The sequence below is a fragment of the Vidua macroura genome, chromosome 21 (genome assembly GCF_024509145.1).
Source record: "Vidua macroura isolate BioBank_ID:100142 chromosome 21, ASM2450914v1, whole genome shotgun sequence".
Lineage (NCBI taxonomy): Eukaryota > Metazoa > Chordata > Aves > Passeriformes > Viduidae > Vidua > Vidua macroura.
The window spans coordinates 9,175,522-9,201,348 of NC_071591.1; the positions used below are offsets into that span (position 1 = coordinate 9,175,522).

Consider the following 25,827-nt stretch of genomic DNA (forward strand, 5'->3'; position numbering starts at 1 on the left):
CCTTGACGAATTCCCGAGAGTCCTTTTACTTTATTTGAATACAGGGAGAGGCCATGGAGCATTCCCCTGTAGTCTCTCAAATTTTTAGAGGACGCAGCCTCCTTTTTATCCCAATTTCCCTCCTCTCTTTCCCCATGGCTGAGGTACTTGAGAGGTTCAGACTTCCCGATACACCTGATACCAGAGATTTCCTTCTAATGTACAGCCCTCCCTTTTAATTTTTAATTCCTATGGAATTTAGGGGTTTTCCCCATTGTTTATTTCATCTTTCAATGTCCAGTTTCATTTATCAGCAAACCTAAGGTTTATTTGTAAAAGCAAATATCTTTTTCCATTCATCAATCAGCGGAATGCTTCCCATTGTTTCTTTTATCTCTCAGTGCTAGTTCTATCTACCAGCAGACCCACAGCTTGTTTATAGAAAATTGAAAAGCAGTGCAGTTTCCAGCTGCCTGGACATGACCCAGAGCTGGGAAGATGCAAACCCAAGAGGACAAATCTTAGCTGGCACTTTGCACCCACAAGGGCTGCAAACAGAATGACAGGAGAGCAGCAAAACCACGAATTTCTCCCCCATAACATCAGTTCTTTACTGCAGCAAGGATCAGGAAAAGTTCAGGATGAGCTGACTTTGATTATTCTCATCCACAGACAAAATCCTCAGAAATCTGCAGGCAAAACTAAAAATATTTTGATGCCTCTGACTTACTTCTCTGAAAACTTGAACAGAGATGAACATGGTGTACTGTTAAATCACTGGTTTCAAATAGTTCTAAAAATCAGGACCAGGTCACCACTGAACACAGGCAAAGCATCTTGATTGGAAAGGCCACATGGAACAAGAAGGAAAAGCATGGAAATGCACCTCATTTGGGCAAGGAAAAACCTGAGGGAGGTGAAAGGAAGCCCATCCGTGGGGCACAGGGAGAGCACACTGAAAACTGCTGGAACGAGAGGAAACCAAACAATGGATTCACCTGAAAAGCCAGAATTTTTTTAGAATTCCTTTGTGCTGGTGGCAGTTGGCACCTCTAAGATAAGTTTTGCTGCAGTTTGCTGAGAAGTCAGAGTTTATTAAAGAAGAAAAGCCCAGAGGCCTGAGCTGACAGAGCTCTGTGGCTCCTCACCCACCCCAGGCTGTCCCAAGAAACACATTTTTGTTTCTATTTCACCTGGAGCTGCAGCCAGCCAGGATCCCCACTGGGAAAGGTCCAGGCTGAGCCCAAAGAGCTGCTTAACCCATCCTAATACCCAGTGCTGAGGAATTAGCACTGGATCCATCAATCCTGCACGGGGAGAGCTGCTCCTGCTTCCTCCTCATTGCTCTAAAGAGGGGAGCACTCAGCTCTTCTCCAGCAGCTGATAAGGGACAGGAGTATCTCAGAGAGAATGATCTCTGAGCACCCAGTCAGGCTCCAGAGTCACTTTCACCCCTGCCACAGCAACAAGAGGCTTCAAATGCAGGCCAGATATGGGAAATGTCCTGTATTTCTGGGGAGAGAAGAGGAACAGCACAGAGGTGAAGCCTTTAAGGCATCTTCCTCCCTCCTTTCCTTTGTCTTTACACTCAGCTTGTGCCAGTTTGACTTTGATTCCCCCTGATCTGATTTGAAATCTGCAAGTGCCACAGCTGGGCAAATCTGGCTGGAAGGAGGCACTGACAAAGGGAGGAAAAGGAGTTCAAAAGCCCCATTTATCTCCTCGCCTCAGCCTGCTGCAATTGCAGGATGAATCTCTGGTTCTGTTCGTGTTTCCACTCCCAGGACAAAGCAGAGGCCCCATGAAATTCAAATTTAGGTCTCCTCTGTATCATTTTTGTATTCCAGACTTTGATTTCCATTGTGGCTCAAGAGAAGGGCAAATAAAGGAAGTCCAGCTCTCCTGGACTAACCAAAACCACAGAAGGAGCAAAGGACCCACATTCAGTAGGATCAGTCACTGCCCCCTCCTGCAAGAAACCAGGAAAGAAAAATTTCTCCCTCATTTCATGTTTGCAATGATGGTTTTGCTAAAAAGGGTGATGAGCAAAGGAAAAGGGAAAAAAGAATTCTGCTTTTTTTCTTCTCTTTCCCCTCCCTTTTAAGAACAGCCTTGGAACAGACTAAAAGCAAGGAGAAAGCCAGAATCTCATCTCTTTCCATGATGCAGCTCTTCTGCTGCAAATAATTAACACCAGGCAAAGTCAGATCTCAGCAGGCACCAGTGGACTGGGAACAAATGTGCAGGGAAATGAAGGATTGCCTCTGTAATGAGGGGAAGGAGGACAGAAGAACACTTTGCCATTGTGACAAATTAATCAGCACCGCTCCCCTCCAGCCTCTGCTCGTCTTGCAGGCGGAGGCTTTATGATCTCAATCTGGCAAAAGTCCTCAGGATGGGAAAACTTGTGATGAAATTCAGCAGGGCAAGTCCCCGAGGCAGCCGGGTTCAGGGAGGTGGGGATGGGGCTGTGCTGCCTCCCGAGGAGCTGCTCCAACACCACAAAAACCTCAGTGAGCCCAGGACAGCAGAGACAGAGATCCCCCAGGGGGCCTGGAGCACAGCACTGGGAGGGTGTTTGGTGGGATGAAGCATCCAGGCTCCAGACTGCTCAGAAAAGGGTGAGAAAAATAATTAAACCCCTTTTCCCTGCCCCGTGTCCCCCCAAGGTACCAGCACAGCTGGAGCTGTGTCCCCTGCCAGGCTCCCACTGGCACAAAGCTGCTGCACCCATTCCAAACATCTCCCCAGAGTCCCTGTGATCCCTTAGGGTTTGAGCTTTTCTATTTTCCATCTATTTGTAACCCTGCAGTTCTTTAGTGTAGAACTCTAAACTCCACACACAGTGGGAGCTGCTGCTTTCCCAGTTTGGGCAGACACAACAATTCCTCTCCAGGCCTGGCAATCAAGGACACCTCACTGCCTCAGGCCCCCAGAAATGGAAACAAAAGTGACTTGGGGGGAGCAAACTTGGGGTCAATGACTTCATTAGCTGAAGCTGGAACTGGCAGATGAACCCCCAATATGCAAATGGGCCAAACTTATAAAAGTGTGAAACCCGTGACCCATTGTCCATTTTAGGTGTAGCCCCTGGGGGGCTTTGTCTGCCTGAAATGTACCTGCTTTTTATTCTCTTTTTTTTGTCTGGCCTCTGTTTTCAGGTAGCCTGAAAAAGGCATCACCCACCCCATGTGATCCCATAAAACAGAGGCGTGGCACACACAGGACAGAGCAGTTCTGGGGTAAACACAGCCCCGGCCTCGCGGAGCGCCTCCAACTCGGCTCTCGCAGGCAGATGAGTAAACCCTGGCAGCAACCATCACTCTTCACTGCCTGGGCTGGAAACACCTCAGGCTTCACCATAAATATTTGAGGACATGACAAGCAGCATTTTTCACACTTCAGAGGCACAGACTCCCAGGATCCCAATGCATCACTCTGGGAGCGTGGCCTCTCTGGCCAGAATTCTGGCTGTCTCACCATCCTCAGCGCTCTCCCCGCCTGAATCCGTGCCAAAAAGCACTTAGCCTTGAAATAAGTTCAATCATCTTCCTCCCAGCATCCCAGGATAATGTTTATCCTCTTTGCATTGTGTAATCCAAAGCATCGAAACAGTTCACCAATGTATTGTGTGGCACCATGCAGCTCATTAGCAGGCAAAATTAATACCCGAGCTGGAGGAAACCCCATAATCCCAGCAGGCTGTGGGAAATGCTGGGAGCTGGGATGAGGAGAGGCTGAGAGCTGGGAGGGAACAGCAGCAGGAGAAAGCATCGAAGGGGCTGCTGAGGGAGGGAACACCAGGAAGACAAAGTGGGAATGGGGATGGAGTTGGGGTTGAGATGGGGATGGGAATAAGAATGGGGTTGGGATGGGGATGGGGTTGAGATGGGAATGGGGATAAGAATGGGGTTGGGATGGGGATGGGGTTGAGATGGGAATGGGGATAAGAATGGGGTTGAGATGGGGATGAGGATAAGGATGGGGTTGGGATGGAGATGGGGATGAGGATGGAGTTGGAGTATGTCAGGGCAACGTGTCCCCGGCCAGGTAATAATTGACATCGATTTAACGTATTTCAGAAGGCTATTATATTTTTTAAGGAACACATACTTTTATACCCTAGTTCTCTACAGGTGGACCTAATTGGGCATTTACTTAAAACACCATCACCATTGGCTAATTAAGAAATCACCCTTTGGTAAACAAATCTCCACGACACATTCCACATGTTCACCAGGTGCAGCAAGTGGAGATAAGAATTGTTTCTCATTCTTTTCTCTGATCTTCTCACAGCCTTCCCCAGAACGATGCCTGGGAAAGTTGTGCCTGCTCTCTGTGCCAGAGAGCTGCTGCCACGGCGTGGGGATGGGGATGGGGATGGGGTTGGGGTGCCCAGCCCTTGGGGGCACAGGGCAAGAAACCAGAATTAAATCAGAAAAAGATTCACTCTGGGGCAGCACTTCTCAACTGCATGTGGGGATTTTTCCCTGCTCGCTGCAAACCATGGGCAGAGCTCAATAAAAAATTCATGGGGATCATCCCAGGGTGTTTTGTGGCCAGAAGGGAAGTCATGACATCCCAAACAGCAAATGACCCCGTGTTTGAGGGATGCAGGAGGGCAGCTGGGGTCAGCACTTACTGCCGTGGTTTGCAGTCAGAACAATTTCCTCATGCCACCAGAGGCAGCCAATCTTTTTTTTTTTTTTTTTTTTTTTTTGTGGAAAAGTTGTATTCCCCTGCATTGCTACCCAGATCACAAATAAAGAGTTTACAAATGATTTAATAAAAATAACCTCCCACTGCAGTCAGGAAAGATGTTCCAAGGGAAATACATTATGGATACAAATTCTTAAATATTTTCACCGCTGCAGTTGTTCCACTCTTAGAAAATGCCACCTCAGTTTTGGGAAGTAAGGTGCCCCAGCTTTTGAAACAGGGATAGCATCACCCAAGGGCCTGGAGGGATGGGCCAGCAAAACCTGAAGCAAGTGTCAAATCTCCTAATTCCACCTAGTTTTCAATTATTTATTTTTATCATTTATATTTTCCCCTTTCTTTGTGTGTGTCTGTGATTGAGGAGTCACCCCAGCACAATTCCCAGCACATGGATGGGCAGGACACAGCCATGGTCTGAATTCCAGAATTCCACAGTTCACAAGCAGAAGGAAATGAGCTCCTGGATGTTATTGGTATCAAAAGGGAGAGGAATTTCTTCTCCTGCTGTCCTGGCCCTGTGCAGTCCTGAGCTCCCAAATCAGCTGTGACACTCAGCAAAAGCTCTGCAGAAGGAAATCATCTGTATTTTTCTGCTCTATTGGGTTCTGCAGGGCTGCTGAGTTTTCTTGGTTCACGGAAGAATCAAACACCAGGGAAGGAAAATGGAAAGGGGAGGAGAATAAAGTGAGGAGCAGGGAGGAAAATCCCCTACAAGGGAGACAAAACCACTGCTCCAGAGGATGCTGAGTCCTGCTGGAGAGCCCCAGATATTCTGTAAAAAAACAACCAAACTCCCAGGATTTCAGGAGCTGCTTCAATCACAGCTCCCTTGTGCACCTCTGACACTGCACCACTCCAGGAAATCTCTCAATCCCCCTGGAAAACAACACAGTATTTCCTATATTTCCTGTATTTCTGTGATACAATTTCAAAAAAAAAAAAAAAAAAAAAAGAAAAAAAAAACAGCAGCAGATGAGCAATTGCTGAGCTAACCCCGTTCAGGGGCTTTTTGTGGATTCCCTAACCCTCAATCAACTTTGTTTCATTGAACAGGGAGGGAATGTTGCCAGGAGTCTCCGTTGCAGGAGCTGGAGCCGATCCTGTCCCTGGGATGTGATGGCTTCGTGTCCTTGAGTGAAGCTCTATCCTATGGAAGTCAACTTCTCCATGCCTTTCTCCATGCAGAAACCCAGGCAAACAATGACTCCAAAAGAAATTTCTCTTTTTTTCCCCTTTTTTTCCATTGTGCTGTCTGGGTTTTTGGCTGCAGAGCACATTGACAACAGTATCTCCTTTCTCAGGGGCTTTCCTTTTTTTCTGGTGTCTTCTTATCACTCCTCAATTTGGATATAGAATCATGGAATGGTCTGGGTTTAAAAGGACTTTAAAGCTCATCCCATTCCACCCCCTGCCATGGGCAGGGACACCTCCCTCTGTCCCAGGCTGCTCCAAGCCCTGTCCAACCTGGCCTTGGACACTTCCAGGGATCCAGGGGCAGCCACAGCTGCTCTGGGCCTCCCCACCCTCACTGAGAAGGATTTTTATACATTTTATACCTTTTTCATCTTCCCTGCTCAGCAGCTCCAAGCCCACCAGGAGCCCTGTGCTCCACACCTGTGCTGTGATGTTTATTTCCTCAGCCTCTCCCCAGGAATTATTCCAGGCAAGGACGTCAAACCACTCTGTGAAACAGAAATTAAAGGCTCCCCTCTGTGAGGATGATTTTCTCATCCTCACCACTAACAAAGGGAATCCTGCACAGAGCTCTGTTTTTAAGAGGAGATACACATTTATATAATATTCATATTTTGCCCCAAGCAACAAGAGGCTTTCAGGACAGCCAGAGGTCTCCAGCTCCAGCTCACCAAACCCCTTTGATTCCAGCACAAAGGAACAGGAGCCTGCAGGATTTTGGGTGGGTTTAAATCCCACTGTGGAATGAGGAAGATGAGGCACCTAATGAACCACACTCAGCCCTGCCAGGGTAATCACTGAAAATCAGCCATCAGACAAAGCTTCTGATACACCAGGATGCCCTGTAAACGGATTTGATCAGTTGTCAATCAGTTATAAATGGATTGATCAGTTATTGATCATGATGATTATTCCTGCACTGAAGGGTGTGACACAGCCTCACCCACAGCCCTCTCCCCTCCTCAAACACCACTGCACTGCTGCCCACAACTGTGCTTTGAGGAGGAAAATAATAACAAAATAATACAAATCAGCATTGATATGTTCTTTGGAAAACACTTTCTCCAGTCCCTCTAAAAAGGCAGAGGAAAGGTGCAGCACTGAAGGGCTTTTACCACACAGCAGAAACAACTTATTTTTTCATCCCCTGCTGCCAAGAGGCGGAAAAAAATCCATATTTTAATACATTTCTATGATCTTAATTTCCTGCATGATCTAAGAAGAAACTCAGTGCAAAACGAGGTGCCAAAGTCTCAGAGCTTTCTAGTTCTGGAGTGTGTTAATTCCAGAACACATCTCCCCAGATGCTGGGAATGTTCCAGCTTCAAACTTGGCACCTTGATTCCTGCAAAGGTCCAAACCCAAAACTCAGCTGCAACAAACACCAAATCCCTGGCTGACCCCTGGGTTTGAACATCAAGGGGCCTGCATGTCCCCAAAATCCAGACGTTGGCTCAAGCAGGCAGAGATCAAACAAACAAAACAAGTCAACAAAAAAATCAAATTCAAGAAAATAAAAAACCACCACCAAAAAAAATCCCAAACCTGAGATCTTTTCATTGCCTTGAGTTTGAGTTCCCCTTTCCCCAGGCTGCACAGTAGCACCAAATGCATTATCCACATTTCCAGGTCACACTCCAGCATTTTATTGGCACCAGCAGGTTCCTGGTGGGTTCAGGAAGTTTTCAAGGCAGCACAGAAGTGTTGGCTGCACTGCCCCAAATCAGTCTAATTCCACACAAGAGTTCACTTCACTCTTGGGTCTGGATTCAGAACCATCTCAGTGCAGGGTTTTTCACCAGCCTATCCCCTCCCCATCCTAGGACTGTGCAGAAATATCCCCCTGCAAGGAGAGGACGGGGTGGGATATGTGGGAAGGGGACACAGCGTGATGTGTCACCCATCTCTCTCAGCAATATCCCCCCAGTGCTACAATCAATACATCTTCCCTTTTAATACCCAGGTGGGGACAGAAATTCATGAGTGCCTTACCCTGATAAGACGCCCAGCACCAAGTTGAGCATGAAGAAAGAGCCAATGATGATGAGAGGGATGAAGTAAAGCCAATTCCAGGTATTTCCTGCAGCGTCGTTTGTCTGGAAACAAAGGGAAAAGGGAGAGACAAACACGAGTATTATTTCACCTCGGAAAGAAAACACCACACAGAACCTGCAGGGCAGAGGAGATTCCCCTTGGAATTCCACAGGAGTGTCCACCACTGATGTCCTGGTCAGTTCTGCTGTGTTCACCAGCTGAAATTCCAGCCAAAGAACTGCTTGTCCCAACATCCACACCATGGTTTTTCCTCAGCTCTAGTGGGGAGATCCCTCTGCTATCTCTGCCACTGACCTGATGAGGGGATTAACACTTTGTCTCTTCAATCCAGGTCTTACAAGCTCTCAGAGACAAGTGTTATACCCTTGATAGCTCAGCTACCTCAGGTGGCATAAAGTAGCAGGATGGCTCCTGTGACAGTGTTGGAAACAAAAAGTTTTAATAAAAGGCAAAATAAAAAAGCTCTTTACAGAGAAAAACCGAGTCAGGGCAAGGGGCTCTTGGTCCTGCTAAAACACTTCACAAAAGCAATTTGCTTCTTTTGTTCTCTTCTTTTTCTAGTGAATTGCTCAGGTGGGAATTTTTGGCTCCTGTCCAATTGGCTATCCTTAATTTTGAGGTGAAGCCCCCAAGGTCCTATGAGGTGTCTTTTAACCAAATTGAGGAGAGAAACTTCTGGGCTTTTTTCCTTTCTAAGGAGACAAAGGGTAACTTGTTCACTCCATCAGCAGGGGCACATTCCTACAGGGATGGAGTTCACAGATGACACCAGGCTGGGTGGGACGTGGATGTGCTGCAGGGCAGCAGGCCCTGCCGAGGGGTCAGCCCAAGGTGGGTCCATGGGGTCACACCAATGGGCTGAGGGTCAGCAAGGGTCCTGTCCTTGGGTCACAGCTCCAGGCTGGGGCTGGAAAGCTGGGAAAGGCCCTGGGGTGCTGTAACAGTGGCTGGACATGAGCCCAGGTGTGCCCAGGTAGGCAAGAGGCCAATGGCACCTGAGCTGTCCCAGCCATGGTGTGTCCAGAGCAGTGACCACCCCTGTGCTGAGGCACCTCAAATCCTGCGTCCAGTCCTGGGCTCCTCAAAAAGGACCCTGAGGGGCTGGAGCGTGTCCAGGGAAGGGAACGGAGCTGGGGAAGGTGCTGGAGCCCCAGGAGAGGCTGAGGGAGCTGGAAAGGGGCTCAGCCTGGAGAAAAGGAGGCTCAGGGGGGACCTTGTGGCTCTGCACAGCTCCTGACAGGAGGGGACAGCCGGGGGGGACGGGCTCTGCTCCAGGGAACAGGGACAGGAGGAGAGGGAATGGCCTCAGGCTGGGCCAGGGGAGGTTTAGACTGGATATTAGGGAAAATTCCTTCATGGAAATGCTGCCCAGCCCTGGCGCAGCTGCCCAGGGCAGTGGTGGAGTTCCATCCCTGAAGGGATTTAAAAGCCATGTGGGGGACATGGGTCAGTGCTGGGGGAACGATGACCTTAAAGGCCTTTTCCAACCTAAACAATTCCACAGCTCCAGGCTGACCCTGCTGCAGGACCAAAACACATTTTTAGGTGGCCTAACCCTGTGCAGGCTCTCTGCAGCAGCCTCCTTCCTCCCCACCTCGGCTGTAACGCCCAGCACCACATTTCCATGTGAACAGAGTGTCCTAGATTGCAAGGCAAGATGTATTCAATTGCCATTTGTTAGAGGTGTGGCAGATATCCTCTTAATTGGGCAGTTTTCTTTATCTCTTCCACAAACCAATCCTCCCCCTGGGGAGATAGCTGCTGTTAATGGGCTATTGAATGTCCCTGCCTGACTGAGAAAAGTTTGAGCATCCCTTTGGGAGATGTTCTGCACAGAGGGAGGAGCCAAGCATTTCTACCTGGATACAATCTTGAGTTTCTGGAACACCAGCACGGCTTTTCCTGCACTGCATTTCCCAGAGGAACAGCTGCCTCTTCCACTGCAGGAAGACTGCACCCTTTCTACAGGATCACTGCTCCAACAGAACCACACCTGACACTCCAGGAGGACTGCAGCCACAATTCCAATTGGACTGCAGCCAACAGCCTGTCCAACAGGGAGTCAGGTTGTGTTCTGACTCTGTCAGTGTTGTTTTGGTTCACTGCATTGTTTATTTTATCTTTTTATTTTCTTCCCTAATAAACAACTGTTATTCCTGCTCCCATGTTTTTTGCCTGAGAGCCCCCCTTAATTTCAAATTTATAACAATTTGGAGGGAAGGGGTTTACTTTTTTTTTTTTTTTTCCATTTCAGGGGATGCTCCTGCCTTCCTTAGCAGACACCTGTCTTTCCAAACCAAGACACGGAGCCACTCCAGCAGGGAGCCACAGCCTTCCCTAAGGCCAGGCTGCAGTTCAGCCCAGAATCTGCTCACACCCGGACAAGGAGTCTGCAAGAAAGCCGGGAACTCTGGAATGATGGAATTCCACATCTGCTCACTCAGCACCTCGGGCTCCTGCCAGCCAAACCCACCCCGAGCAGGCAGCAGTGGCAGATGAACGGGAGGGAAGGGTGGTGCAGTTTATGACAAAGTTTCTGCATTCATCAGCCATGAGGGAGCTCTTTGGGGAAGTGCTGAACAGGAAAATGCCACATGGCCATTTACAGAATCCCAGTGCTGAGGAAAATGCAAATTCCTCTCTTGTGTGAGAAGAATGCAGCAATCTGAGGATCTGATGTTGGGTGGAAGGAAAGGGAGAAGGGGAGCAAAAAGGAAAGTAAAGACCTAAACACATCCTTCTCATCCTCCTCCTTCCTCCTGCAGAAGGTAAAGAAAATCAGGAACCCCGAGCTCACCTCCCTGCCTGCAGAGCTCAAACACCGCCTGGCAAAAACTGCATTAATTCTGATATTGGTGCTTTAACTTATTATCTGTGATGCTTTTTGGTCACTGCTCCCAGTCATATTCCCAAGAGCAATTTTGCTTGCAGGATTCACAGAAGGAAATGCTTTAAATGTGCTTTACCTCAGCCATGCATGTACTTGGTGCCACCTGAAAAGTCTCCGTATAAGAAGTCACCCAATGAACAGGCAAAACCTCCATCACAGCGTTTCTGACAGGTGATAACATTTATAGCACTGATACAAGTCAATTCTTGCATTCTCCTTGCCCTCAGCTTTCCTCAGAGGGAAAGAAAACCAGGAGCCCTGAGCTCAGCTCCCGGCCCAAAAGCAGAGCCCACAGAAAGCTGCACTCAAACACCAACTGGCAAAAACTGTGTTCATTCTAACTTCAACTTATTATCTGTGCTGCTTTTGGCCAGTGCTCCCAATAATATTTCCAAGAATAATTTTGCCTGCGGGACTCAGAAAAGGAAGCTCTTTAAATGTGTTTTACCTCAGCTGCGCAGGTACTTGGTGCCACCTCAAAAGTCTCTCTATGAGAAGTCACCCAATGAACAGCAAACCCCAAACTGTCAGAGTATTTCTCACAGGTGATAACATTTATAACATTTATAACACTTCTATATAACATTTATAGCACTGACACGAGTAAATAGCCCTGGGGTTTGTTAATAGGGTGCATGTCTGCACAAATCCTTCCTCCAGGATCAAACACGAGAGCAGCATCTCCCCAAATAGCAAACAGCAGTCAGGAATGAGCAAACAGCTGATCAGTGACTCAGAGGAGAGGAATGGGCACTCAGCACAAACCCCCTGCTCAAGGCAGAACCAGCACGTGAGGGACAAAAGGATCTGAGGAGAAACAGCCCAGAGCAGAAATGCAGGGAAAGCTCTGAGCTGTCCAATTAGGGCTTTGAAGGCCTTTGGAATACCTGGCATCCCACCCCAATTCTTCATTCCCTGGTTTAGCTTTCTGTTCTTCTCTCTCTTTGCTTTCAGCTCTCTCCTTGCCCTGTTCTCCTGCCCTGCCTCTCTGCAGATGGGCTCAGAGGCAACAGGGAAACTCATCCTCAGTGCTTCCTTCCCAACATCAGGGGAAAAGGAGCCAGTGATGATGAGAGGGATGAAGTAAAGCCAATTCCAGGCATTGCCTGTGGCATCATTTGTCTGGAAACAGAGAAAAAGGAGGAGTGGGGAAGTGTCTGGGGCAATTTTTTATTTAGGGTTTTATATTTAGGGGCTGTTCTTCAGTTTTCATCTTGTCAAAAAAACATCTCTGTTTGCAGCAAGCAGATCCCATCCAGGGAGGGCTGGGAATGCTGGGACTATCCCATCAGGATATTCCATGGTTCTGTGAGGCTGGGAATGCTGTCAGCCAGCCAAAGGGGGCTGGAGAGCCCATGGGGAGGGAGCTGGAGGAAGGAACAGATGGGAGAAGGGAAAACCACATAAACATGCAAAGGGAGTGCAGCGGGTTCACAGCTGCCAAATGATCGTTTATCGTCTATTTCTCCATTTGAAGCCCAAACTTGGCGACAGATCCACAATTCCATGCCATGATCAAAGCCCTTAAAAACGAAATGTGTTGAAATACAACCAATTAACCACCCTTCCCTGAGCATTTGCTGGATTACCTCCTGCTCAGGGCAGGGCAGGGCCTGGCTCTGTTTGCTCTGCCTCACTCACGAGGATCCAGGACAAACTCCACTTTGGATATGGTGACAAACACCAGGCAAAGGTGGTGACAAAGTGCTCCTGAGAAAGCAGAGCCTTCTTGGATGTGCAGCACCTTTCCCAGTGCTCCCAAGTGAGATAGATGAGAAATGCCATGGTTGACTCTCACAATTAAAAGGCAAATATCCTGTATATATGTTAAGAGAAGTTATATAGATCTATAGTTCTGTTTTATCACAATTAAAAGGCAAATATCATGGATATGTTAGGAGAAGTTTTATAGATTTATAGTTACATTTTATCACAATTAAATGCAAATATCCTGGATATATGTTAGGAGAGGTTTTATAGATTTGTAGTTATGTTTTACCCCCTTGTGTTGTTATCGGGGTGCCCTGGCTTTGGGACATTTGGGAGGGTTGGCTCATTACCATGGCAGCAGCTGACCTCCAAAAAAGATGTCAGGCAGTGATCTCCAGCACTGGACAGCAAAGGAGGAGTCGATGGACAGAATTCTGGGGGGGTTGAAGGGTTAAAAGGTGAAACCTCCACAGTGTGGGTGAGCACATGGTGGGGAAAAACCTCTGCTCCCTGCACCATAATATTTTCTGTATTCAGTCTTCTGTTGTATTTTTGATAAGGTTTTAATAAACCTTTTAAATGTTTTGGAAATGAGTCTCATTTCTCACACAAGCGAGCTGGAACCCAAGCACAGAGCACAGCCCCGGCTCTGCCACAGGGAGAGGCTTTAATGGCTCAAAACCTCTCTGCTGCCAGGAAAACCAAACTCCTTCCCCCAGGGAAAGCCCCCAGAGTCTCACAGGCAGCTCTGTCTGCCCTGAGCCCTTCATCCACAGAGCCACTGAGCTCCAGCCTCACTCATTAAGCAGGAGGAGCCAAGAGATCAAATCAATTTTTATGTTCCAGCTACAACATTTCACTGCTGTAACGTCTGGCCGTCTGTCAGCGCCACTCGTGCCCACAGAGACGTAACAGGAGGGCAAGAGAAAAGAAATATTCAACACAATGTGCCAGAATTCCAGCCAGAAATTCAGGAGGTGCTCACAGGGGGCTCTCACGCTGCTCCTGAGCCTTCTGTTAAAAACAGCCATGGGGCTCCTCACAAGCACCCCCTGAGCAGTGCCCACACCCGGCCCCAGGAGTGCCCCAGGCATGGAAAGATCCACGTCCCCTAAATGTGACAGCACAAGGCTCCCACAGCTGCACAGAGGGAAACTGAGGCAGCTGAGGGGCACTTTCAGGACCACAGTGATCTCCCAAACATCTAAAGCCCACACAAACTCTCCAGCCTGTGGAGTGCTCTCCCTAGAAGTCTGAGCTCTGCTCAGCCCCCAGCTGCTCCCACCCCTGACATGGCATTTGTAGCAGGACACACCCAGCATGTAAAATACCCAAATACCCAATTCCTAAATCCCCAAAATTTGGGGGAATTTAGGAATCCCCAAATTCCTGTCTGGGGAATGGAACCTGTTCCAGATGACTGCTCCATCAGCCACCCTGGACTGCTGTCCCTGCCCACAGCTGGCAGTCACAGGACAGCCTTTCTCTATTCTCTCTGATGCCCTTTTTTGGATATCTAAAAACAGAGGCCAGGCAAAAAAAAAAAAAAAGGGAATAAAAAGCAGGAATATTTACTGAAGGGCCTTCAGGTACATTTCAGGCAGACAAAGCCCCCAGGGGCTACACCCAAAATGGACAATGGGTCACGGGTTTCACACTTTTATAAGTTTGGCCCATTTGCATATTGGGGGTTCATCTGCCAATTCCAGCTTCAGCTAATGAAGTCATTGACCCCAAGTTTGCTCCCCCCAAGTCACTTTTGTTTCCATCTCTGGGGGCCTGAGGCAGTGAGGTGTCCTTGATTGCCAGGCCTGGAGAGGAATTGTTGTGTCTGCCCAAACTGGGAAAGCAGCAGCTCCCACTGTGTGTGGAGTTTAGAGTTCTACACTAAAGACCTGCAGGGGTACAAATACATGGAAAATAGAAAAGCTCAAATCCTAAGGGATCCCTATATTGGCTCTGAGCACCCAGGGGCTCTCTCCTCCCTCTGTGCACAGTGCTGGTGTCCCCAGGCAGTGACAGCACGGCCACCCCTCGAGGTGCAGGGGTCTGGGGGGGAATTTTGGCAGCTGTAACAGAGTCAGAAGCCAGAGGCTGCTGTCCTTTAATCCCCCTGCAGGGGATTAATGCCCCGAGCTGCAGAACGGGCATCCCCCAGCAGCAGCCTTTTGTGCCGTGTCCAGGAGCAGAGCAGGGCCAGGGTTAATCCTCACTTTGTGGCTCAGGCACACAGAGCTGCTCAGGCCCTGCTTCCCTGTGTTAACAAGGTGGCAGCTGTGTCTGGTTATTAATTCATTCCAAGATCCCTTTTGAAACAATCGACTTGAAAGCAGCCAACTGCTGCTTGCACTGTGCTGCAGAGCCCAGAAATTCCCTTTTATCACCTTTTATCACCTCTCATCTCCTATCCTGCAGCCCTGGCCATCACCCTCCTTCCCAGGGCTGCTCCAAGGGGCATTTCCTCATCTCTGGAAGTGCCCAAGGCCAGCTTGGATGGGGCTTGGAGCAATCTGGGACAGTGGAAGATGTCCCTGCCCGCAGTGGAGGTGATCTTTAAGGTCTCTTCCAGCCCAAACCAATCTGGGATTCTCATTCTTGTTGCTGCAGGACCAGCAGCAGCTCTGCTCCAGCCCCTGCATCACCAGGAAATGGCCAAAAAAGCCTGGCCTGCTCCAGCATCCCTCTCCCAGCCCATCCCCATCCCCTCACTGGCTCCCCAGGGTCTCTGCCTGCTCTTGGCTCCTTGCTCCCCATCCCCAGGGAGCCTCAGGGCTCACCAGATCATCCCAGGTCCCACTGCTGACTCCATCAAAGGGAGCAGGAGCTGCTTCAGAAGGAGAAGGTATTTCACACAAAATAACTTTTAATGTGAAAGACAAACAATTAAGGGGCTGCCATGTAAATGTTTCCTGAGTGGGGGTCAATAACGGGATTTAATTGCACAGATACAGCCAAACACCACAGACCATTTGCTTTTACCATGTTTCTAATCAAAATACAAAACACAGCACACCTAGATTTACTCATTGAATCTAATCAATGGCACAGCCTGACTTATTCAGGGCAATTAAAGGGCAATATTCCCTTAGTCAAGTGCTTTTGCATTGAGAACTCTCAGCTGTCTTGGAGAGATGAACTCTCTTTACCCTCTGTCTGATTTTTCCCAACTCTCTTCCTCACCTTTTCTGATAATTAGCAAAGCTATTTACGCGTGATTTATTTCTATCTGCTCCTATTCTTACAATTTAAATGAACACTAAAGAAATTACTAAGAATAAAATCAGAAATATTACAAGAGCACCTGGAACCTGCCTTACAATGAAAACAGAAGGAGAAAAAGCCTTTTTTTAAAAAAAGGCTTTCATATTTTAAACCTTCTGTATCCTTTCTTACCCAGAAACAGCACTGAGCCCTGCACTGAGGTCTCTGCTGCAATCCCCAGCCTCCCAGGAGGCAAAATTCAGTCACAGCCAGGTGAAAGGTGAACTGCTCCCACATTCCCCAGCAGAGCAGAGAGAGAAATCCCAATTCTCAAGTGCTGATCTGTGGATGCTGAGAACTGGTCAGAGATAAAAGTCAGATAAACTTTCCCAGGCATTGCTCTGTGAAGTTTTGTGAAAGTTCAGAGAAGGAATTAAAACAATTCTTATTCTTTGCAGCTGGTGTTTTCTCCTAAGATGTTTACAAGAGGGTGTTGTGCCTAATTAGCCAATGGTGTGAGGGATATTGATCGAGGACCAATCAGGTCCACCTGTATCATAAGTGTTTATAAAAAGTGTGTGGTTTTCAATAAAATTGCATTTTGCCTTCTGAGACCTTGGAGCCTCTGTGTCACTTTATTCACCCGTCCTCAATACAACAGCGACACTGAGCCCACTGGTGCTCCACAGAGAGCACCAGGATCTGCAGAAAGCCTTTCCCCATCCCGGTTTAAATGGCATCTTGGCTCAAATCCAGCCCAGTTTCTCAGGATTCTGACTCTCAGATGTTCCAGCCCAATTTTGGGAGGATCTGGTGCTCGGCTCTGCAGGGCCTCCAGAGCCGAATTCAGCTGGCACAGGAATGCCCCCATGGACACCCCGGGGTTGTGCCACGCATGGCAGGGACGTGGCAGAGCTTGGGGCTGCTCTGTGGGAAGGATAAAACTGGAATGGGCTTCTCTCAGGTGTAGCTGGGTGTGTGCTCTATCCCCATCTGTCAGAGCTGGGGCAGTTCTCCTCTGTGCATTGGGCACTTTTCTTCATCTCTCCCACAGCCAATCCTCCCTCCAGGAGATCTCTGCTGTTCATGGCCACTGAGTGTCCCTGCATGGCTGAGAAAATTCCAGCATCCCATGGGGAGAGGCTGTGCCCAGGGCAGGAGCCAAGCATTCCTACCTGGATCCAATCTGCCCTTGGGACAGCACAGCAGCCTTTGCCCACTGCATTCCCAGAGGAGCAGCTTTCTGCCCCACTGCATTCCCAGAGGAGCAGCTTTCTGCCCCACTGCATTCCCAGAGGAGCAGCTTTCTGCCCCACTGCATTCCCAGAGGAGCAGCTTTCTGCCCCACTGCATTCCCAGAGGGAGCCCAGGCCCATCTCCAGCAGCCCTGGAGCTCCAGAGGAAAACTCCAGCCTTGTCCAGGATCCTGCTCCAGCAGAAGCACAGCTGGCACTGCAGGAGGGCTGAGCCCCCATGGAATGGCACTGCTGCCACACCCTGACCCACAGCCTGCCAGGGCCTGCTCTCACTCTGGCAGTGGATTGTTTTGTACTATTGCATTTGTAATTTTAATTTTCCTAGTAAGGAACTGTTATTCTTCTTCTCATATCTTTGCCTGAGAACCCTTTAATTTCAAAATGATAACAATTCAGAGGGAGGGAGTTTACATTTTCCATTTCAGGGGAGCCTCCTGCCTTCCTCAGCTGACACCTGTCTGTTCAAACCCAGACAGGGTTTAATGAAATTAGTGGCTGGTCCAAATGGAGCTCTGGGTACAGCAAGATGGGGTTGGGTTGGGGTTCAGAGCTTCTCCTCACCTGGGGTCAGGTGGGTCACAGCAGGTGCCACTGTTCAGAGAGGGAGGGAATTGAAGTGGAAGAGCCCCCAGCAAGCTGCAGGGGACTGGGAGCCACGTTCAAACACCACTGCTTAGGATTTTAACCTGCTTATGTCTTCTGTGAGGAAAACCCCTCAGCTGGAAGTTTCCATGGATGGAAGTGGGATGGACAGGATTTGAGGAGCCTCTAAACTTCATGCAAGGTCCAGACAACAATCTGAGACTGGAGATGCAGCCTTAAGCTGCACTAGGGGAAGTTTAGGCTGGGAATTAGGGAAAAACTCTTCACTGAAAGTGGGATTGAGCACTGGAATGGAGTCACTGTCCCTGGAGGTGTTTAAAAAACACTGGATGTGACACTCAGGGCCAGGGTTTCGTTGACAAGGTGGTGTTAGGTCATAGATTGAGTCCAAAGGTCTTTTCCAGCCCAATTCTGGGATTCTGTGATCTGATCTCCTCCGAGAGCACATCATAACTGTGCCTTTGTGGGGAGGTTGGACACCAGGAAGGAACCCATGGCAGAAGAAGTGTTTCCTGGGAGCTCTTTGGGATCTGATCTCCTCTGAGAGCACATTGTACCTTTGTGGGGGGTTGGGCACCAGGAAAGATCCCATGGCAGAAATGTTTCCTGGGAGCCCTTTGGGATGGGGTCAGCAGTTGCAGGAAAAGCCCTCAGAGAGTCCCCAGTGGCCTCTGCCCTCCCCTCACCCCAAAGCCCTGACAAAGCCTGAGCTCCTGGGAAGAGACCCCAAAGCCCTGCACATTTACACTCAAATCCATGCTCCTCAGAGGATCCTCTCTCTTTGAGGTCTTTGAGCTACTCCACTCCTCCTTTTCACCTTCACACACACACCTGGATCACCTCCCCCTTTAGGATTCTCATTTTCCACCTTTTATTTCCTCTGACAGGACTCAGAAAGTGCCAAAGAAGAGTGAAGGGAGATATAATTCCCTCAAATACACCAATCCAGAGCTGGGCTTTCCTCTGAAAGCATCCAAATGCATAAAATCAACACAAACACGAGAAGACTCTGGGTAAAATCCTCAAAGCTGGCAGCATTTTAATTTTGCACAATAGCAGTAGATGTAGAAACACATTTTAACTGTAGTTGTTGCAAGCAATATTAATGTTAATTCAGCCAAGTTTAAATAGAAGCAAATCCTCCCCTTTGTTTCTCCCCTTCTGCAGAGCTGGGGAGGCTGAAAAAGCAAAACCACTGCTGTTTTATGATTTGATCCAAAGGCTGATGGCACCAATATATCAATGCATAAATATGCTAACAGGGTTTCTCGATAAAAAATTCATTCTTTCCCCAGCTAGCATGAACTCACTCAGCTGCTTTATTCATGAGCCTGCCTGGCACTGGGAAAGCTCTGCCACTGTCAAAAATAACAGGCTGGCCAAGGGGCTCTACCTCTTTTTAATGTTTTTATTTTGATTTCATAGCCTCTCCTCCCTTTATTTTATTTTTAAACAGCTGTGTGCTTGAATTATGGATGGAAACTCGGTGCAGACTGTTCCTGGTGGGGACAGGTGAGGCACGATCAGGGTAAGGAAGGGCAGCCTCTGGCTGGGGTTCTCCAGAGGAAATTTTGCCCCAGCAAACACCTGCCCAGCCCCTCTCTGAGCCCCACGGGTGCTTATCTGGAAGATAAGGAGCATTTCAGGCCAGGTTAGATGAGGCTTGGAGCAGCCTGGTCTGGTGGAAGCTGTCCCTGTCCTCAGCAGGGAGGCTGGAACCAGATGATCTTTAAGGTCCCTTCCAACCCAAACCATTCTGTGATTCTCTGAGGATGCATTTTACACATTTTACCACAAATCTAAAAGCCACAGAGCTCCTGAGACCAAATAATTCCAACAGTTCAACAAAATGGGACTCAAGCTGAGATGCTTGAGCAAAACTCCAAATATTCTGATTCCCACCAGCAGTGCCTCAGTCACCCATCCTCAGGTTTCTCTGAGCACACAAGACTTGCATTTTCTGGGAAGGGACACAAGGAGAGCACAGGAGTGTCACTATTGGACACGAAATGAGTACATAGGAGCTTGGGAAGTTCAAAAGAGAAAAAGACCCAGTTTTATTCAAACACCTGGTATTTATAGAATTCCAAAGGTGACCATGGATTGGAGGATGGAATTCCCACCTCTCCAACCACACTGGCCCAAAGATCAATCAATCATTTCTCTCCACACAGACAGAAATATGTAAACTATTCTATTTATAAGTGAAATTGTGTGGGAACTCTGACTCTGAAACATGTAAACATCATCAGAAAGCTAAAGAAGTTTTATGAGAACTTTAAAACTTTCAAAAGAACTATAAACGAAAACTTAACACTTTTAAAAATCAGGGCAACACGAGCACTTGGGCTTGGGTGGTGCAGTTGGAGGGAGCACCTTGAAAAACAAATTCTGCTGCTGAGCTTGGAATTCTTATCCAGCACAAATCATTCATGGAGAGAACTCCTGCATGAGTCAAGCTGCACTTGGAGGAAATTCAGGGCCCTCTGGACATGTTTTCTTACTCTGCAAAGGCTTCAGGTGTCTGAAGAGCCAAAGCTGTCCCCAGATGTGCTCTGAAAGTCATGAGAAGGGAGAAATATCCCCGGGTCTAAATGTATAAACACAGACACAGATTTAGAGCCCTGCTCACTCTGGCTGCTCGGGGACACAGGAGATTTTCAGATAAGGATGCATTCAGACCCACGCAGGGTTTTGCTGGTCTAGTGAGTAGATGCAGAATAAACTTTTCCTGCCACTCAGCAGTCCCTGGGCAGCAGTGACACAGAGCAATTCCCAGAGCACCAAGCGATCCAATACTCCAGCATTTGCTGGCTTTGAGCAGAGGAAATTGTGGGGCAAGGCCCAAAATCATTGCAAATAACAGCCCTAAGGATAATGCTCAGGCTTCCTCATCATCCTAATGCAGATCCAGATTCTTCATTTTCCCTCTAAACATCACCAGCAAAGATTCCCAAGAAGTTTCCAGCAGCAGAAAATTGGCTGAATGAATTAAAGCCTTGATTCCATGGTATAAAATCCTAACCAAGGGCTGTTACACACCTGCATTCTCCAGCAGAGGACTGGGAATGAGCAGAGTATCGATTTATTTAGGTTAGGCCACCTTCTCATCCTTCTCTTCTAATGAGACACCTCCAGCAGTTCAGCTTTTCCTTAATTATGAGCAAAAAATATCCTTGTAAGTAAATCTACAGCTCAGGAGCTGGAGCTGAGAGCTCAGTCCCACAGAACTGAGAACACAGCAAAGCCCCCGGGCCCAAGAGCCCTTTGTCAATTCAATCCCTACTCAGAACAAGATTCCAAAGGTCTTTTATCCCTCCTATTTCCCTGCTTCAGACAAAACAGAACAAAAAATCAGTTGGGATTGATCCTCTCGGCTCCATCTAAAGACATTTCACAAGGTTTTGTGAAGATATTTTAAATAAAAAGGACTCTAGAAAAGAAAAAAAAAAGGTTTCCCTAACCAAAAGCCTTGCCAAGTTGTTCCAAATTTGAATGAAAACTGCCTGTGAAATTCCAAATTGAAGTGTGAAAATATTTACTACAGTGTATCTTCATTAAGCCTGTAAAAAATGATGAGCCCAGCTCAAAGCTGCTCCCCTCTGGATTCCAGGAGGAGGAAACAACCTGGGAGCAGGGATGGCCAGCAAAGGTTTTGCCACAGACCAGTTAAACAAATCAACCCCAGAAAGGGCAGGGGCACCCAGGGTTGGTTTTTGTGGGTTGTTTTTTTTTTTTTTTTTTTGGGGGGGGGGGGGGGGGGGGATGAGCTACTTCAGTTCCTGGGTGATTTTCCTCCCCTGCAAGGGATTTGCTCGATTTTAGCATTATAGAATATTTTGGGTTGGAAGGGATCATAAAGGCCATCTCATCCCTCTCCCTGCCATGGCAGGGATACCTTCCACCATCCCATGCTGCTCCAAGCCCTGTCCAAACCAGACTTGGACACTGCCAGGGATGGGGCAGCCACCACCTCTCAGGCAATTTGTTGTTTTTCCTCCAGAAGTTAAAGTTCCTGGCACAACAGAGCCTTTAATAGGAAAAAAATTAACCCATTATTTCATTACAGAAACACTTCTACTATTGTATTTTCACACACCAACCCTGGCAGTGCCCAAGGCCAGGTTGGACACTGGGGCTTGGAGCAGCCTGGGATGGTGGAAGGTGTCCCTGCCATGGCAGAGTGTCTCAGGTTGAAAGGTGTGAGAGGGGGTGTGTGTTCTGTTGCCATCTGTCAGAGCTGGGCAGTTCTCCTCTGTGCATTGGGCACTTTTCTTTCTCTCTCCCACAGCCAATCCTCCCTCCAGGAGATCTCTGCTGTTCATGGCCACTGAGTGTCCCTGCATGGCTGAGAAAATTCCAGCATCCCATGGGGAGAGGCTCTGCCCAGGGCAGGAGCCAAGCATTCCTACCTGGATCCAATCTGACCTTGGAACAGCACAGCAGCCTTTGCCCACTGCATTCCCAGAGGAGCAGCTTTCTGCCCCACTGCATTCCCAGAGGAGCAGCTTTCTGCCCCACTGCATTCCCAGAGGGAGCCCAGGCCCATCTCCAGCAGCCCTGGAGCTCCAGAGGAAAACTCCAGCCTTGTCCAGGATCCTGCCCCAGCAGAAGCACAGCTGGCACTGCAGGAGGGCTGAGCCCCCATGGAATGGCACTGCTGCCACACCCTGACCCACAGCCTGCCATGGCCTGCTCTCACTCTGGCAGTGGATTGTTTTCTTTTTTTTGTACTATTGCATTTTTATTTTTAATTTTCCTGTTAAAGAACTGTTATTCCTATTCCCATATCTTTGCCTGAGAGCCCCTTAATTTCAAAATGATAACAATTCAGAGGGAGGGGGTTTACATTTTCCATTTCAGGGGAGGCTCCTGCCTTCCTTATCAGACACCTGTCTGTTCAAACCAAGAGAACTACAAAATCAAGTGAAACCTCCACCTGTGGTTTTCTCAGACCCATTCTGTCACTCTGTGTCTCTGCAGCCCCTGATGCAGCAGGGGTGGCAGAGCACTGGCACGATCTGAAAGCACCCAGCTGCCTTTTTCATCCTGGGCAGGAAAGCAATTGTCAGGCACGCTCAGAGCTGTTTGTACCCTCGCTGCTTTCATGCTGTTGAGCTGCAAGTGGATTTCTTCAGCTGGAGGTTTTTTCCTTGGCAAGCCCCCATGGTTACGCTGCTGTTTGGAGAGGTTTCACTGCTTTTCAGAGAGCAATTGCTGCCTTGAAGAGACCCTTGAAGTTTGTCTGATATATGTCACTCTCCTGCTGCATATCTGAAATGTCTCCTATTAAACCTGGAGGTGGCCACCCCACAGTCATTTGAAAGAAATGAGACATTACATAAACCCCAGAAGATTTAGGGAAGTGCCTCAGCTCCTGCTCAGCCTCACACATTTGCTCAAGGGCTGTTCTGAGCAGGGTAATTTGCTGGAGCAGGGCAGAAACGTCTCAATCCTCTCAGGCTTGGAGGGAATGCCCACGTGGGCACGGGGTCAGCCAGGCTGTGTTCCCAGATGGATGGAGACCCAGGCGTGGGCACAAACGTGCAGCACTCTTGGCATTTAAATATTCCAAAGCCATTTTAGCCTTAGGCTTGCTCCACACATTTCCTATTCCAGCATCTTTGGGTTTCTGCAAACCTTTTAGAGGAGGAGGCAGGCAAAGCCTGCATCCCTTAAAAAAGGATTCAAACAGGAATTCTGCAGCCCTCCAGAATCCAGGAGGAAAGCAGCAATAATGGATATCAGCCAGGGCAGAGTTGTGTAGGATTCTTGTACTGACAGCTCACACAGGATCCATCAGCTGTGCAGATTCCTCCTTTCACCACGTGCTTTCCCCACACAGAAGCTTGTGCTGCTTGTTCAGAGCTCCACGAGGGATTTTTCCTACAAATCTGTGGATGCTCACACCAACTTATTACACTCCTGGACTGCTACACCCAACCAGGTGCCATTAGTAGCAAGTTTGTTACTCCAAAGCCTGGAGAGAGGCTTCTCCCTGGGGAAAAGGGAGTGGAGAAATCCACTCCATCTGCTGCTCAGGGGAGTTTGGACACAGAGCTCCAGGGAGGGGTTTAAGGCACGGAGAAATTTGGATATTTTTACACACATGGGTGGTAGGAGAGTCTTTTTACACAAGAATTTCTGAAATTTAAGATGCTGAGATGTCTGACACACACCAGTGATCAGCTAAGTGATTGAAGGTTGACCTAAAAGGCTGATGTTTCTACATAGTAATAAATCTGTCTGATACTCAAAAAAACCACAGGTTGTAACAACATAATGGAAGGGAGGAAGCTTAAATCCAGCAGGAAACATGGATGAAATGCACATCTCAACTGACAAAACGTCTGTGTGCCAACAGCAGGGGTGTCAGGGGGTTGTGGGGGACACACAGGCCACGTGTGGGCTCTCTCTGTTGGGATGGCTTCCACACATCCAGAACTCCCATTGTGGTTTTGTGCTCAAGTCAGTAGTTGGGCTGAGCAGGTTTGGGGTTTTTGTGCAAGGGTTTGGTCACCCCTAAGTGTGTCCCTGCCTCTCAGTACCCCTTCTACAAAAGCCCCATGCACAGGAGAGGTTTTTCCCTCCCTCCCCACCAGCCTTTCCCTCGCAAACCAGCCCTGCACTCGGAGCTGCTGCCAGGCTCTTGGCTGCCTGCTCCAAGCTCTGCCATCACTGCCCTACTTTCCTGCAGATGATTGGTGATACTGAGCCACAAAATTAACAAAATCAACATTAACCCCACAGCTCCAGGCTGGGAATTATCATTTATGTGCTCGCTGAAGGTGGCTGGTTCTTATTAGCAAATTCAAATCACCCTAACTCGATAGCGAGTGCAATTGAGCACTAACAGCATTAGGAGATTTTGCTCTTCTTTATGAAGCTGCAGGGAGAAGGAGAGAGCACAGTTACATCGTGGCACAGCTCAGGACCTCAGCTGCCATCTCCATCACGGCTGCACGACACCAGCGTGTGACACGTGCCCTGCTGGCATTGTCCCCAGCAGGTCCCTGGGCATCTCCAGGAGCAAATGCACAGTGACAAGAGAAGTTCAGCACTGGTGAGCATCAAGTCCCAAGGGTAACCTCTCCCTGGGTCAGGGCTGGAGGGGATTTGACACTGAATCTGTGGCCCAGCTGTGAGGCAGATGCTGTGTGCTCTGAAAAGCTGAGAGATGAGAACAGGTTCTGCTGCAGACAAAGCCATGGTGACATTCTTCACACACCTGTGGCCATTGCATGTTTCAGCATTCATTTTTCATCTGTTGGCTCCTCCCTTCCCACATGTGTTCTGTTTTAGGATTCCCCCAGAGGGTGCTGGCACTGCCCAGGCTCCCCAGGGAATGGGCACGGCCCCGAGGCTGCCAGAGCATTTGGAAAACACCCCCAGGGGTGTCCAGGGTGGGATTGTTGGGGTGTCCTGGGCAGTCCTGGACTCCATGGTCATCCTTTCAGCTGTGATTCCCTGATCTGTGCCTCTTCAAAGACCCAGCTGAATCCTGGGCTGTGGCCCAGGGGAAGCAGAGCACCCTTGCTCTCAGGTTGCTCTCGGTGCCAAAAGCCTGACACAGCCCCCTGCTCTGTTTTCCCAGGCCTGGTCACTTCCAGCCCTGGATTCTGCCACCCCACATTCACCTGGAGCAAAGCTTGGTCCTTGGACACCACAGCAACAACAAAGGAACCATGTCAGAAATGTGCTGTGGGATTCAGAGTGGCAGAACAAAACCTCTCCTTGTGCTTATTTTCCCTGTTAATGAAGGAAAACCCTTCAGCAGCTTTTCCTTTTGCTGCCTGCTCACACTTCTGCTGGCTAAACAGCTTTGCTTCTCAATATTTATTCACAAGGAGAGTTGATCAAGCACAGAGAGTGCTTATAGGAGACTGAACCCACACTAAACCTCCTCACACCACGGCTGCCAGCCCCAGGACACACAGACACCACAGCTGCCAGCCCCAGGACACACAGACACCACTGCAAACACAACATTTCTTCTCTCTCCTCTCAATATTTAGCAGTTGTGGGTCTGTGATTTAGTGCATTGGCTTCAGGTCACTTCTAACAGAGAGCAAACCAACTGCTCATCAGTTGTACGAGGAGAGGAGAGCAATCCCAGTGCCACCAGTGACACAGAGCAATCCCAGTGGCACCAGTGACACAGAGCAATCCCAGTGCCACCAGTGACACAGAGCAATCCCAGTGGCACCAGTGACACAGAGC

At 48.6% G+C, this 25,827-nt stretch overlaps 1 protein-coding gene across 2 annotated transcripts in view; it reads right to left on the bottom strand.

The window, feature by feature from the left end:
* CACNA1B (calcium voltage-gated channel subunit alpha1 B) overlaps positions 1–25,827 on the bottom strand; it is a 295,914-nt gene that overhangs the window by 149,572 nt on the left and 120,515 nt on the right. For both annotated transcript variants that reach the window (XM_053996161.1, XM_053996160.1), the window contains exon 8: positions 7,885–7,988. In XM_053996161.1, the coding sequence (XP_053852136.1) occupies positions 7,885–7,988 (104 nt within the window). The remainder of the gene's footprint in view (positions 1–7,884; positions 7,989–25,827) is intronic.